Genomic DNA, 17,449 nt, shown 5'->3' on the forward strand with positions numbered 1-17,449 from the left:
TTGATCTCCAATAGGTCACAAATCACAAGCCCCTAGATCCACACTCTGAGAAAAAACACCAAAGTCAAATAAAAATCAACAGGTTGGATTTTATTTACCACAGGCTAAAGTGTAGTAGACAAACTATACAAAAAGTCAAACACTGCCTAAAATGTTTAAACGATGTAAATGGTCAATAGCTAAATTAATAGGCTAAGCGCTTCTTTTGGTTGCCTCGCGGCGCTGTCTCCGCCATCTAATTAGCATACAATGTCATGCATAATGTGAGGGTCACTATGTTGGACAAAGTTAATAAAAAAATATGTACAGGGCAGTATTAATTAAATTTGCATACATAGCAATCACCAGGATCTAGTTGTGGTCAGTCTAATTCAGTTTCAGGAATGTGCGACACCCAGTCGGGAAAAACTCATTTGTGACGTCAAACCAAAACTGAGTACAACTGATCGCGGAATCTGTGCAAACTTGGATGAGATGAGTCAGGATGGCTTGAGTCGGGCTGTGTGCGACGGGCTTAAGTCATTCTGTAAACAAAATAAGGCAAATTTCCATATCTCCTGAAATGTGGTCACATTTCAGGAGATATGGAAATGTGAGGTTGATAGATTCAGTGGCAGAAGTGACTCTGCTGTCTGATAAACGTGTCCAGGCCTTAAAACCGGAAAAACTTCTCAGTTATTCCCAGTGATCTGCATGTTGTGGGTTATGGGGAAGGTGCTTAACAGCCTTATGGATGCATATTCGGTTTGCTAAATTGTCACATCCATGGGCCAATAAGATAGACGAGAAGTTACTTATTGGGAATGGTATTTTATGAAGATAATGCCCAGTAATGGATTACTTAATGTGGTTTTATGGTCACAGGTAAGAAAACCCATTCCTATGAAAGGACTTAAGGTTCCTAATAATTAGACCCAAAAAATTTGATTTAAGCATAGCGTGTTGATGCTAAATTTTGAGTGCTCAGCAACCCCTACTTTTAGGAGACCTAGAAAGGTTAGGGGGTGGATGAAAAAAGCAAGTTTTGCATAACTGAGAAACAGGTAGTAAAGTCAGGAATATACTTACATGGTTTGATATTCTATACCCAGAAAACATACAAACCTGTAGTTTATGACAAACACAAAGATAAGACAGAGTTACCTTATGATTCAAACGTCCCATTTAAATCATATGCCCGTATGTGTAGCGTAAACACCAAACAGGGTGATGCAAATGTAACTGTCAAAGTTGAGGACTTGCCTCCTGTAACTGTTTCCTTGTACTTAAGGTACAAGCGTAGCTCTTGTTAGCGAACACCTGTTCAAAAGATTTAAAAGACGATTAGACGGTATAGGATACCTTTAGTAGTAAAGGTTACCTTTATCACCTTATGAATCATTACAGGACATACAAGACACACTATTAAAAAGGGAGTAAACTGAGAATGTGCACTAAATCTTATGAAAGGTTAACTGTGATTAACAAACGATGTCAAGAAAAGTTATGGATAATCTCTTACGAAATAAACAGCCTCTAATGCAACCAAATGCTTTATACTGCATTGACAATGCCAGGAAGTTAACGTTTAATGTCCTTCTTTCTATTCATTTTAATAGTCAGCTCATATCATAGCCAGGTAGGCATTTCATGCAACAAGGCATCAAAATGTGTTGAGCAAATCTCCTGTAAGGATATTCTGACTGGTAGAAGACTAAAGAAATTCCTTTCAAAATATAAAGCTGTAGTACAATATTACAAGATAAGGAAGAGATTTCAAAAATCAATTTGCACTGAATCCCAGCTTAAATTAGTCATCTGAAGACAGGTACAACAATATAAATCTGGAAGCAATACATTTCCCAGGAAAAAAATGTTTATTTGAAATGGGGCCTGAAATGAGTAAGCATTTTATATTTGTTTCAGCGGTTTCTTAGAATTCTTTGTGTGTGTGTATATATATATATATATATATATATATATATATATATATATATATATATATATATATATATATATATATATACACACACAGAGCAATTCACATGTACTTCTAAAATCCTACTGGAAAGTCATACCAGCGTCTTCTGCTTCAATTATAATAAATGAACATACTGTATCTGTTTGAAGCCTCAACAGACTAAAAGGTTAAAAAAATAAAAAAAATCATTTTCGATTTAAACATGTGAGGCAATCACCCAAAGGATGCTGTGATCCAGCTTTCTCATTTCCATTGGTTCAGGTCTGTTCCCAAGCAGGATCTTCCTGACTAATGCAACCTTCCAATTTATCCTGGATGAACGGTCATCACATAAGGCCAGATTCTTAAAACGTATAGTCTTTTAAAATGGACATTGACGATTTTAAGAATGAGTTGACAGATCAATTAGGGGCAGCAGTGTGGAGTAGTGGTTAGGGCTCTGGACTCTTGACCAGAGAATCGTGGGTTCAATCCCAGGTGGAAGGCACTGCTGCTGTACCCTTGAGCAAGGTACTTTACCTAGATTGCTCCAGTAAAAACCCAACTGTATAAATGGGTAATTGTATGTAAAAATAATGTGATATCTTGTAACAATTGTAAGTCGCCCTGGATAAGGGCGTCTGCTAAGAAATAAATAATAATAATAATAATAATCAATTGTAATCCAAACTGCTCTTTATTTAATTACAATGTGGCCTGGGATCTCACATCTTGTTACCCAAAAGAAGGGCTATAAAAGTATGATTGCGTCAACACAACAAAAAAGGTAGCCTTTGAATAGCAACAAGACATAGTCTGTATTTTTTTAAAAAAACAGTAAGATGGTTATAATTGATCTTTCTTAGCATCGTCCCAAAAGCCGATCAAAAAGAAGTCCCAGAGCTCAACCATCAAATAGTATTTCAGATAAATAATCAACATATACTGTATTTATGCCTTATTAAGTATGCTCATACTACAATTATACCCATCCCGGTGGGTTTGCACTTCCAGGGCAACATATACAGTGAGTATGGAGATCCACAAGCCTGTTTAGGTTTAGGTTTCCTGTCAGGATTTACTGACATAACCCTTTGCTGTCCTCTTGTACAAAAATTGCATTTCATCAGTTACTGGTTTACTGTTATTGAGGCCTAATTCAGTATTTGGGGCTTTTTTAATTGTATTACATTCTGGATTCAATGCTGGATGATTGAACCTGAACTGCTGGAGTACTACCATTTGCTAAGCCAACTATGGTGCTACCAGTGTCATTTCACTCACACCACCTACCACATGTTTGCATGGAATGCTTCAAATTAGTCTTCTGAAAGTTATACTGGGCAATATCCACAGTGCTTTAACATGAGTTATTTAAAATGTGTTAAAGCCTGTTTTTAAAGATGCAGTCTACAGTAGAACCAGTTTTGTGAATATCAAACATTATTCAGGTGGTTGAGAAAAAAACTAGAGCCCACAATACAATGCAAAACAAAAAAGATGTCTAATTTCAATTCAAATTCAGATTTCTGGTCACTTTCTTCAGCAGAACAAAGGCTGAACATGTCTGTTAATTGTGTGTTATTAAAACCCTGTCGATGTACTGTATTGAGCGTATCATCATCAATTTAAGTTTAGTTCTCTAAAAATTCAACAGCTCAACATAGAATACAGTATTACCATTTTCAAATGTGCCTCTAGGTTCCATTTTCAGAACTGTATTTTTTTCGTTTAAGAAATCTAAAGAAGATTGTTTCTAAAGGGTTTGTCACTTGTTTATTTTATAGAAAATGTTTTAGCCCACTGTGGCAGGGGGGAAGCTCTGCACATGGGAAATATGTAGTTTATTGTATATTTTTGGGTTAATTGTTGTAAATAGATTGATTTAATTGTTTAACTGCTGTGGCGCTCCGCCGGGGACGATTACCTGGGCGTGTCTCAGCGGAGCGTCAGTATAAAAACATAGAGATCACTATTATTATTATTATTATTATTATTATTATTATTATTATTATTTATTTCTTAGCAGACGCCCTTATCCGGGGCGACTTACAATTGTTACAAGATATCACATTATTTTTAAATACAGTTACTCATTTACACAGTTGGGTTTTTACTGGAGAATTTTGGTAAAATACCTTGCTCAAGGGTACAGCAGCAGTGACTATGATTGGGGCTGCTGCAAGGCCTGCCGTTTTCATGGCACCTGTGATTTATAGATTGTTTTATTGTTTTATTTTTGGTGTTTCTACAGTCTTGTACCATCCTCTGTGTGATACCATTGCTGGTAGCGTCACATGACATTATTGGGTTTTTTTTGTTTATGTGTTAATAAATCCTGAGCGCCGTGCTGGCGTGTTTCACTGCACTGTGTCTCCATGCCTCAATTCCAGCTCTCACCTGCCTGTCTGTATGTTTTAGTGCAGGAACAACATGTGAGAATCCCACACCCACTCACAAATATATTGCTACACAGGGCAAGAAATCAATAATTCTGTACTGCCCAGTCAATAGTATGCCGCTTCTGCTTTCACTGGAGCTGTCACAACTAATTTTATTTTTTTTTGGACACATGACTAGTCACCCTTGTCCTTGATAATTAATTAACCGATCAGTCATTAGTATAACAAAAACATGGTTTTCTATAAGCCATTAACTCCTGTTCGAGCTGTCTGAAACACTAGCCTTGGTTGTTAACAAGAGTACATTATTATTATTATTATTATTATTATTATTATTATTATTATTATTATTATTATTATTATTATTATTATTATTATTACAATCATTCAAGTACACTAACTCCACCTAAAAAGGCTGAAACTTTACCAAGGTTGGCAGTATGAACCCATGAGCATGAAGCCTGAGATAAAATTACAGCTGTAAACAACCACAAACAATAAGCCTACAAACTCCGGTAGTTTATACAAACGTAAATCTTTACTGCTGCTGCTACTGCAACTACTACTATTGCTAATAATAATAATAATAATAATAATAATAATAATAATAATAAAGATGTTACTATCATATAGCATACATTTCAAAGGCTGGCACTGCAATTCCCCTTGGTTTATTGAAACGCTGACAGACAGCTGTAACAATGTTTGCTTCTCTGTGTAAGGTATCCAAGCATTGCAACCGTTCCCATATTAGGAAGCACATTATACTTTCTTACTTTATACTACCCATTGAGAGCTTTCTCTCTCAGTGGTGAAGCCACCCTGACAAATCACTAGCAGACTGAGTGTCACAGTCACATAACCTCACACAAAAGACCTAGGACTCCCTGCATGGATACGCAGCGAAGAATACTGGCAACATTGAAGAACATTCTCTCTGCTAGCTCACACAAAACAAATCCTGCAGCTGACAGCATAATTCACAGAATACTGAAACCCACTCCCACTTGAGGGCTAGCTTCCAAAATCTTTTTTTTTTATCCAGCTCCATTTGTTACAAATGGAAAGGAAAGAAGAATTGTTCAGCTAAATGTATTTTGAATGCAGTAGAGTCTAACATAGACTCACCTGGTCATCAAATATGGCTGACTACTAGAAATGTGTTTCCTTTTTTTCAATGAACATGCATTATGGTGGAACCATGGTAAGAAAATGCTGTACATACAGTACAAAAAAACTTTTCTATAAAAGCCATTTTACATTAGTCAGCATAGAGGACTGTACTTTATTCCTAATCAAAAGTGACTTCATATTCCACATTGATAGTGAAATTATCATGCGTACATACAGAAGCAATCAAAAGCAGGTATGTTAATAACATACATCCCCCACCACAGCTGTACATTCAAAATCAGAGCTACAGTATCAGTATGATGAAAAAGTTGATGACCGTAACATAAACCACCATTTTTACAGAATAGTATAGAGTAAGAATTTGCAATTAAATGTTTAATCACAAGTTAATAAGAGATTCTCCAGATTTATGCAAAAGGTGTGACATACAGACACCTCCATATATGCCCAGAATATGATATTCTCAATAACTACCCAATTTCAAGACAAATGAATAACCGGTTCTCCCCCCACCGGGCAACTGTAGAATATCTAATACTCTCAAGAACTTAAACTAAATCATGTTAATAAGAACTTAAACTAAATCATGTTAATACCAAGTTTTGTGATGATGAGATAAGTGACTTGAAGTGTGACAAACGTATCTCCAGCCGCAGATAAAAAACATCTGCAAACAGTTTCTATCCAAACATGCCAAAGTATTATACAGTAATTAGGAGTCTTATGAAAAATTATTATTATTATTATTATTATTATTATTATTATTATTATTATTATTAATAAACACAGCACATATCAGCCCAATATGGTCTATTTTAATGATCAAAACAGTGGTGGATTTTAACTAACATCGCAAAACACAGTTTATAATCATGAACTTATTTCACTGTAATTTTGTCATGTGTAGCAATGTTAATAAGTGGGTCAATACATCTCACCAGTAAAAACACCATCTGAATTAAGTTCGAGAACAGCTGTATTAAGATCAGACACTGTTTAAGATCATTAAAACTGACTCCAATTTGTCTCGACCAAAATAGGCTGCCCCAAGATACATTATTTCAACTGCTTGTGTTCTGGTCACATTCTTCAGCAGAACAAAATCTGGAAATGTCTCTTTGTGTGGTATTAAAAACATGTAGCTACTGCTGTATTGTGTGTAGGATCAGCAATTAAGGTTCAATTTTCTATAAATTCAATCCAGTATTACTAATTCCATATATGTTTCAGGTTCAATTTTTTGCTTTTAAAAAAAAACTCAGTGCTTTAAATTGTCCATTTAAGTAGTCTTAATAGGTTATTCAGAACTTACTATAAAAGGCCTTTTCTAATGGGGTTTGCCACTTGTTTAATTTATAACAACAGTCTATGCAAGGGCAATGCTTTAGATCTTTGTTTTAATAAAATTCTCACTAGTACTTTTATAGGTAACCCACTTCCTCAGCTGTGCCTATGTAAACAAATACAATAACAAATGTATTTAACAAGAGCAACATACAACATTTGGAACCAAAAGCAAAGGAACGACAAACTCAAAATACTAGATCCATGTGATAATTCTGAATTAGAAGTCACCATTCTAACCATTATGAAGGAAGATTGCTTAATGTAAATATATATATATATATATATATATATATATGAAAACTAAAAAGTATTAGGTAAAAAATGATGTGTAGTTATATAATTTAAAGGGGCCACTTTGTAATATATGCTGATAAAAAAGGGTATAAAATAATTTATTGGAAGTTATTTGGTTCCAATGGACACATATTAAATTATTGAAATAATGACTATTGCAACTAACATGTTCAGGAATAACCAAAGAAACTGTGGTGGCCTACAGTAGCCAACACTAATTGATCGTGGTGTCTTTGACTTTCTCATGTAGCCAATGCTATTTTATGTGAAGCCAGACATCGATCCAACAGGATCCACTAACCCTTAAGAAGGACTGGCTCTTTATCAGGTTCATAACCTCACAGTATCTGGCGAATCATCGTCATTTGAACACAACTGTCTGTTTGTTTTTTGTTCCTTGATTGCAAGAGGCAACATAATTAAAATGTAATCCTAGGTCTTCATGTCTTTAAATGTATAGTTGCAGAATTACATTGTTGCTATAGGCTTGAGAATTGCATGGTGAAGCAGTTACCTTGCTCTGCAAATGCAGTAAGCTGCAGAAGTGTGATTTCCATATACCTTGAGAAAATATTACACAATTTCACACCAAAAAAACATTCACCTCTGAACTAAATAGAACATTTCAGTATATGTGGACCCATTGCCTCAACTCAATCATTCAGTAAATGAAACCATTTTAGAGCATGTGGCATACTGAAAAATATTTCATGTTTGGCATTTTAGAAGCTCTACTAGGAATCTGATTTAAAACCTGTTATAAGTTTATCAAAACTCCAACTCAAAAACCCTCCCCTTGTTAGGGGTTGTTGAGAACTGTCAGATCAAATCAATCATACTGTAGTAAATGGTGAAACAAAATGCATTCCTCTGCCATGACTGTTACCAGACTTGGATGAATTGTGCAATTATGCTTAAAATTAACAATCTAAATAAAAAAATATATTCTCTTTAACAATACAACTAGAAAAAATCAGATGGTGCATAATCAGTGTTTCATTAACTTTCATAGATTTTTCACACTCACACATGGTCATAACTTCCAATGAAATGTCACTTCCTTTATACATCGGAATTCCTCAAAGCATCCTTTAAACCATGCACAGCATAAAGCAAAAATAAGGGTCACTATAGAGCAGGTAGCAGCACATTAAATATCCCAGTTCAAAAGCTCTCTAATACAAAGGGATCTTTTTCACTAATAAAGGCTGGATTGGCAAGCTATTTAAATCTTTGTCTGGATTCACATCCAATAGGCTAAACCAACCATATCAGTCCTTTGTATGAAACTTCCATACTGAACAAGTGCATAATAATGAAGCTCAGTTCAGAACTAGGGCTTTATAAACATAGTAATTCAATCAAATTTTCATTTTTTTTTCATTTCTTTTAATTTTACCAAGATTCCTACGAAAAACTGTTATTGAATGTGGTGGGTGATCACTGTTAAAAAAAGAAAAAAAGAGAAGAAATGTCTTTGTATTCAAACATAGCATTTAAAAAACAAAACATTTTGAAGAAAGGAGAAACAGAAACTGGGCAGCTGGAAATGATTCTAGGTACAGGGATGTAGAAAATGCTGTCAGTACTTATGATCTTGACATTCATTGGCTACCTATAATTCACAAAGGATGCCACTTCAACAGGGCCATTGCACTAAACTGAATTAAATGTTTGTCAAATATTTATGTTCTTACTCTTACCATGCTAAACATGGCCTACCAATATATTGACACAGTCTAATAATAACTATTTAGCTCAAGTATAAAAATGTATTCACTTCAATGTAACAAAGTTAACTGATACATTTAGTAATGGTTAATTACCTATAGGCTACTTTAAGAGTTATATGACACAGATCATTTAAATTTAATAGACAGGGTACAGGGTATTGATTATTGATGTATATTGGGAAAACAAGCTTTTAGTAATGCCACATGCATGTAGCATGAAGCAACCATGTGTGATATAAATAACAACCTTCTTATTTAGATGAGTACCTAGTTTTTGACAAATGCTATAAACAGCCAGATTAGATATTTGTGCTATTATGCTTTTATATGTTAATCCTGGCATTAAAAAAAACAAACAAAAAAAAAACGCTAATATAAATATGTATTACAAATATTCTATTGATCATATAATCTGGTGGGAAAAATAAATGGTAGGAACTAAACTGATATATTATTACAGCATACGAACTTCCAAGCATACCGTTTGTCAGTCTAGCTCAGACAATCAGATCGTCATTCGACAATGTGCACCGTGTTAATGCAGCGAGATACCATGTAAAATACAATATGTATTGACATTCAGTGTCAGAGAACATAACATGCGATTTTTTGTTCCTTACCCATTTCACAAATGATGAGCAACTGACAGAGCGCCAGAAATCTTCTTGAAATTGACAGTTTCATATTCTCCCTTTCCAAGACCTGGACTTGAGTTGAAATGTCTAAGGAAACTGAGCTTGCAGACAGAGAAACGTATTCCCAAGACGCGTAAAGATGCTATACTCGATTCATGCCGGTGGTTTTTCCTTTCTTCCCCCCCCTTACGCGCTGTTGCCTGGAGTATCGCAGTCTGGAGAATGACTGTAGTCTGAAGACAGCAGCACCGACAGTCTGTGAATGAGCGGAGAATGAATGTGAATGTGCGCCGCCCACAACATTTTTCACACAACACCACCGCGACACCATTGCAAAATCAACAGGAGGAGCCACGCTCCCCATGCACCTGATGGTATTTAGCAGGAAAAATAAATCCAGCCATAGTTCTCCTTGGAAAACGTTGGTTTGACATAGCATTTCCAATTATTAAACTAGACTATCATTGCTTAAAACATGCCGTGCCTAACAGACTGCATACAGTAGCCAGCATTAACTATTATGTATAATATCAAACTAAACCGCAAATGAATATTCAAACAATGAAGGCTACATCAATTCATCACATTATTTGAGACGTTCTGGCATTTTAAAAAGCAGAGAGTGTGGTTTGAGAGTGATGTCATTAAAGGCTGAATAAGATAAGAGCAAGGAGCTGTGAAAATGGTTCTTTTTAAAGAAGAGCAAACACTGAAGGTCAACAAATAGGTATATAATTACTGAGACTGACCACAACTGCACTTACAAAGTTTATGAAATATATTTGTACATCGTTTTGTAAGAATTGCACTCTTTACAACGAAAACTAAAACTGCATTCTTCCATTTGCATAACATTATCAAACTCAGAAGTCTTTTTCCTGCAGATACCTAGACGTTGGCCCATGCATTGGACTTTCGACAGAGACTACTGGAATTCTTTCTTCACTGGTCTATTGAGCCTTGTGCAGGTAGCGGCGTTGACCTTGCAACCCTGTTATTGTTACTGGCTAAATATCAGGAGAGTCTGCTGTTGGCATACAAAACTCTTTAACAATTTAACCCCTGCGTACCTCTTGGCTGGACTAGGAATTTCTTACTGTCCCTAAGACAAGCTGCCATCCATAGTTATTCGTTGCTTTCTATCTTCTACTACAGGCCACTCACACCCATATGCGTAAATAGTATCCCCAATTTATCCAGCTTCCTTTCTACTGTTAAATTAACTTTCTCCAACAACAAACAGAGATCCGAGTCAACCATCATAATCTCAGAGGCTCTTGGCCACTTAACCCTTTATTGGCACCCATTAAGGTTCCTTTCTCTCCTAGACTGGTTCATCTGACTAGACTCACCAGGATAACTGGTTTCATCCCCTAGCTGTACTATTGGAACACTACTGTACTCTCTATAACAGTGGTGCTATCCTGCAAACTGTGGTGTGCATCCTGTTGCTGGATTTCATTCGTTTGACTTGACCGGCTTCGTAAGAAGTACTGATCAATGAAGGTACAAAACTGGAGATCCACATCTTGTCCCAGAGCTCTCAGTTGTTAAGCGTTCCAAAAACAAGTCATTATGAGACTACTCATTAAATTGGACAAACCTGTTTGGTAATACACTGTCAACACAGTACTTAATTAGTGAGACATAACTAATTTTTGATTCACCGTGACATAACCTTAGTGACAGTGTTGATAAATCAATCATTTTTTTTAATTGATGGATATGAAACAAAAACACCTTACTAATAGCCTATTAAATTGGCTCAAAATGTATAACATATGATGTCCACAATCATATTCCACATTGAGGTAAATTGCAGTTGTCAAATACTAATTGAAATAGATATTTCAAATTACTAAATAAATTACTAGAGTACTACAGGTTACTATAGTTTCCATTTGTTAATATATTCTTGAAATGTATTTTTGTTTACTACTGTAAGTCGCCCTGGATAAGGAAGTCTGCTAAGATATAAATAACAATAATAATAATAATAATATCACTGTATAAATATTATAAACAATACAATCCAAGATGTTTTCTTTCTTTCATCTTTTGTAACATAACAGATATCTTTAAAGCGTTGCAGGGCTAAATCTTAACATGTGCAGTCTCTGGTATCAGCCTACATCATCGCAGGTCTGGTTTCTGTGTGACGGAAGCATTCTAGCAAAAAATCTGCTTGCTGGCAATGTTTTCTAAGGAGCATCCCATTCCCACCCACCACACCTGGGTATGATGTTACTAATGAGGATCTCAGTAAAATGGGTCAATATACAAAACAAACACAGACAGAGCAAATGTTTTTCAAATAGTGTCTGTATAAGAGTACCTTCACATTGTTTCCAGAACAAACTGCCTGTTTTCAGATACAGTATATTTCCTCTGAGGAGCTGCATGCAGTTCTACAGTTATCCATTACTTTTAACTTAACTAATTTGCCCCCTTGTAATTTTTTTTTATTTTTTAAATTTAATTTCAATCAGATTTTGTTTTACATTGGGGTTTGGGTTAACCTTTATAAATGTATGTTAATCCATAAAGGGAGGGGAAATAAAACACCTGCTATATCACAATAAGATAATATATGATCTTTTAAATATAGTATTCATTTTTATGAATACTTTTATATTTATATTTTACCTTACATACAGTTAATTCAAAATGAATTGTGTTGTTTTTAATACTCAAGTATTTTTGCATGCTTTTACTCAACAGCACTTAACCACAGTAGATAGCTACAATTTGTATTGCCCAAAGTAATGTAACACACAATATTTACATATCCATTTCATCATTGTATTTGTTTGAATTGTGTTTATGTATGTGCATTATGACTGATCTTGTGTCTTTTTATCTGAACCACGAAAATATCAGTCAATACAAAGTCAAAACCAGATAAATGAGATTCTGGTTAAAATGGACTTGTTTATAACTCGTGCTGTCAATGGATCGACACAGCAGCTCTTGAGCCTTTACTAAAGTTTTAGACAGCAAAAAAGTAAACAAACCAGATTATTCGCGCTCACTCATAAACTGTAAAATAGTTGTTATAGGGCATTAGATGGGATCATGACCTCTGGTCATACACCAATCCTGAAAATATCTCCACTTATAGGCATACAGTGCCCTTGTGGAGGAGGCCCTAGCATTGTGCAGTGTATTAACTATCACGTCTGAGAGCCCTAAGGCAGACAGACGGTCCCATTCAGGGGAGTCTGCCCAGCTCTGGTTGCCAGAGGGTGCCTCTCGCGACTGAGGAGATCCATGAGCACTAAAATATCTGAGGGACTGGGATACGCTACTGCCGTATCTCATGTTCGCTTATAGGAAGGTGCCCCAGGCATCTACCGGCTTTAACCTATTTGAGTTTTTGTCAGCAGCCCAAGGTTTTTTGGACGTTCTAAAGGAAATTTGGGAAGCTGAACCTACTAGAGGCCAGGCAGTCACGGAGTATGTTACTCAACTCCGAGACAAACTAGCTGAATTAGTCAGTAAAACAGAGGAGCGTGCGCCCAAGAGTTTCAAGTGGGAGATCAGGTCCTGGTGTTAGTACCCTCAGACCAACACAAGTTCCTAGCCCGATGGCATGTCCCTATGGAAATAGTCGAAAAGATAGGGCCAGTTAACTATCAAGTCCATCAGCCTGGGAGACGGAAGTCTCACCAGATTTATTACATTAACCTGTTAAAACTCTGGAAAGAGGGTTCTTGGTCCTCCTGTTTGGTCTCCATAGGGTACTGGCTACGTTCCAGCGGTTGATGGATCAGGTTCTCCGACCTCATGCCTCTTACACAAGGGGCATACTTGTACGATGTCATCATCTTCAGTGATGACTGGCCATCCCATGTGCAGAGGCTGCAGGCGGTGCTGAACTTCATTAGGGAGGCAGGGCTAACAGCTAACCTGAAAAAGTGCAGGTTTGCTTTTTTAGAAACCCAATGTCTCGGGTACAGTATGGGGCAGGGCTGGGTGAAGCCACAGGAAAAAGAGGTGGTGGTTATTCAACAGTATCCTCGCCCAACAACACTGAAGCAGGTTCAGGCATTTTTTGGGGCTAGCAGGGTACTAAAGGAGGTATATTCAACAGTGTGCCACTCTCGCTACACCCCTCACAGAACTCACTAAAGGTAGGAAGAATCAACCAATTAATTGGTCTGCACAGTGTGAAGCAGCTTTCCAAGAGCTAAAACAGGGCCTATTGGCCCTCAAAGTTTTATTTTACAGACTGTTGCATCTGCTGCATGTGCAGTATTGGCTCAGGAGTTCAATGGGGAGGAGCATCATATCATGTATATGAGCTGGAAGCTCCTCCCTAGAGAACGAAACTATGCCACAATCGAGAAGGAATGTCTGGGAATTAGATTGGCCGTTGAGAAGTGGAGATACTTTGTGGGGTCGTCGCTTCACACTATTTACAGACCACTCCTCCCTCAGGTGGCTTTACAGCCAAAAAGACAGCAACCCGCGAATTACCTGATGGTTCTTGACTCTCCAGCTCCACTGTTTTGACATGAAACACCGGGCTAGTAGGGAACACATTAATGCTAATTTGTCTAGGCTGCCTGATAACAAAGGGGGAGGGAATGCGATCAAGCTCCCACTGTCACCTCCAGGAGGCGCTCATGGTGGGCTGGGATCGAGCCCACAATAGCCTCAACTGATCACCAGGGTACCTGTGGTGCCCGGGAACCAGCCTGCCATTACATCAAAGAACTAATTGGGCAACAGGCAGCAGGTGTGGCTAGTTAGGTGTTAATCTTTGAAGATATTTAAGCCTAATCAGGCCAGATTGGCCACACATCTGTAGAAACCAATTACCTGGTTAGTTAGCTCCCTATAAAAGAGCACCACTCCAGTCATTAAGGTCGGTTCTCTGACCTGAAGGCCTAGCTGTAGTTTATCTATGCCCTGTCCGCTGTACTTTCGTCCTATGGGGAGGCTGTGTAGATTCTTCGAACCGGCTGTGCTGGATCTACAATCTCCTCCTACTTATAGTTTGACACCATTGTGAATATTTCTTTATTTATTGTTTTCCTTACCCTGGAACTGTATGGGGTAACCTACTATGAACTGTATTTTGTGTACTGGAATCTAATTCCAGTGTTGAAACTACATGTGAAAACCCCACAATAAACCTTGACGTTTGTTTGAACTACCTGGTCTGGTTATTCTGCATGCACGGGTCTGGTCACTATACACAGTACACCCTCTCTATAACAAACCTGTTGGGGTCCCAGCTTTTTGTTCATTATATTTAAATGAAGGATAAACTGTTGGAGTAAGTTAATGAGATGATATTTTGAATAAAAGTACAATTACATGTACCTGTTTGTTTCATGTATGCAGTATATTCTGCTTTTGCTTTATCCAATTCGTTAAAGAATTAAAACACTGTACAAAAAAAGCACAAATCCTGAATTAATTTTTATTCAAAATCAATCTGACGTGAATCGTTTCAAAGTGCACCAAATCTTAATACAACATGCAAGAATCCCAAACTGAGTTTTTTTTTTTCTTTAATCAATTTTGCTTTGCCGCATGGTTGCTGAACAAGCCAAAAAACTGAATGCTTTTTGACAGCCTATATTCACGACAGAGATATGCCCGCGTTACTACTTTTTTTAAAACGATCAATATAGTTTCCAGCTTTGTTGCAACATAAAATGATTTTCATTTCAGAGGCAGTTACACAGCACGGGTTTCTTATTAAATTAACCAGGATGTTGACAGTGTGTGTATATTGTAACAAAAATCCTTAACGCTATAAGAATGAGCCTTCAGTTGATTCAGAGCCAAACTCGAGCTTATTACACTAATAAATGATCAAAGACAATCTGCCAATTGTTAACTAACAATTAACACGTTGCTGTGGTCCACAACATATGCCGCTAAATTCATTTTTAAAACGAATCTCGGTAAAACAATTCTGTCTCTGCTAATTCGCTTCTCTCTGCTTCACAACAACAACAAACACCTGTTTCATATATATATATATATTATATATATATATATATATATATACAAGGTGACTAGAAAGTAAGTTTACCACATCAATGATATGGTGTGCTGATTTGGTAAACTTACTTTCTAATCACCCTGGATATATATGAGGAGTACGGGGATCAGCAGTGTGCAAGCATATTTTGCATAAATTTATCCAGACAACAAAACTGGCAGTACAATAACATGAGACAACATAAGGATCCCACAGATTATTAAGAGTATAGAGCTAGCTGCTATTCAGCATGAGCTTCAGTGCCATGACAACAGATTCAATTAATTACAATAAAATAGCCTTGCTTGTTACTTTCTCTTTTTTAATGATTCAATTTGAATATTAATTTAAGCATCTATAATATCAATATTATACAGTTTTACAAAAAAAAACAGCTTTACACTTTAGACTTTATAATAGAAATGGTTCCAAAATGAACTGAGCTCTTCAAATACAAGCTATTCCAGCCTTTTATACAACAAACAATGCATGAAATAAATGACTTTGTATTCTGATTTTCTGAACTTAAATACGAGTAAATCCTATATTGTGTATGCAGCTTATTAAATTATAGGCACATAAAGTTGATGTTTTTAATGTCTGCTACTTCTTTTTTTTTTTTTTTCTTTTTTTTTTACAAGTGCCCTTGGTTATTTTACGGTTAATACTTATTTACTCTGATGCCTAGGTAACCAGAATGCATTCAAGAAACTGTGAATTGATGTACCCAAGGCTGTATACTGTAACAATCCTCTACATTATATCCTCTTCGATTAACATTTCATAATATTTTAAGGTTTTTGTGAGATTACCCATGAAAAGTGGTCATTTTTACTAGGAACCTACTAGTTGCATTTAAAGGTGTAATTTTGAAATACTTTATGACTTTGTTTTAGTTTATGAAGAGTTAATTCTCTATTTTTTTAAATTAATGTATACAGGATCCTGGGTTCCTATTACTGTGCTTTTATAAGTATGTTTTAAGCAGTATCATCAATATTAGTACAGAAAATATTACAATCTAATTAGAACATGCATATTGACTGTTTCTCTGTTTCTCATTAAGTTAAATTACATGGCGCAGAAGGTTGGAAGAGCTTAAAATGCCTGTAAACTTGTATTTAGATTCACGATTCTGTCCACTGAATAGGTTTACTGTTTAATTTATAAGATGACCCTCATTAAGAGAAATGTAGCATTCAAGATTACGATGAACGAAGCGCGGGTGTAGCACATAAAAAATGTTCCTGTGTTGCCTAGCAACTGACAGAGTGTAGGCATATCACTGTGGTAGAGCTGAGTTAACTGCTGCATATGGTTATAAAATTAACCTAAGTTGATCCCATTTATTACACAAGTTGCTGCTGATTCAAAAATACCTTAATTGTGGTAGGGCTTCCAAGTTGAAATTCTACATATTGTGATAGTGCAGAAACTCTTTTGATTCTCTTTCATTGTTAGAGATGTCCCCAACCCCCTTCCTTTGACACACACAAACACATAAGAAAGTAACCAGCTTCTGTTGATTTAGTACACCTATAATAAGAAGCCTTATAGCAACCTGGTAGGTTCGTAAATGCTTATACAATGTTTACATTTTACAGCATTTCCTCTTGCAAAGTAGCTTAATATATGAAACTGTATGGTAATAAAGAGTGAATTAACTTATTAAACGACCATAAAAGTAACACCTTCACTGTATTCACAACATTATGCTTTCTTGTTTTTTTAAAATACTGAAATCTTTTTTTTACTGAGGGTATTTAATTAATTCTACAATTGCTAATGACTGCAGCTAAATTTGCAAATATATTCAGCTTCTGAGTGTGAGGATCCAACAGCTATAGACCCTGAAGAATATTAGCTCCCTTCTCACATACTCTGTCTGGTCTGCTGAGAGCTGTCCATTGTAACCTCGTACAACAGTTTCTTTGGCATCTCTGTAGCTTAACACCAAAGGAGGC

At 36.2% G+C, this 17,449-nt stretch overlaps 1 protein-coding gene across 6 annotated transcripts in view; it reads right to left on the reverse strand.

Annotated features, from left to right (window-relative positions):
• Positions 1–9,807, reverse strand: part of LOC117415597 (receptor-type tyrosine-protein phosphatase zeta-like) — a 60,448-nt gene extending 50,641 nt beyond the window's left edge. For 4 of the 6 annotated variants that reach the window (XM_059027250.1, XM_034026148.3, XM_034026147.3 and 1 more), the window contains exon 1: positions 9,470–9,801. In XM_059027250.1, the coding sequence (XP_058883233.1) occupies positions 9,470–9,533 (64 nt within the window). In that variant the 5' untranslated portion in view covers positions 9,534–9,801. Of the gene's footprint in view, positions 1–9,469 lie in introns of all 6 variants that reach the window. The other 2 variants (XR_009329179.1, XM_034026151.3) reach the window with 2 other exon arrangements.
• Positions 9,808–17,449: the final 7,642 nt, after the last annotated feature.

Source organism: Acipenser ruthenus, chromosome 7 (assembly GCF_902713425.1).
Source record: "Acipenser ruthenus chromosome 7, fAciRut3.2 maternal haplotype, whole genome shotgun sequence".
NCBI lineage: Eukaryota > Metazoa > Chordata > Actinopteri > Acipenseriformes > Acipenseridae > Acipenser > Acipenser ruthenus.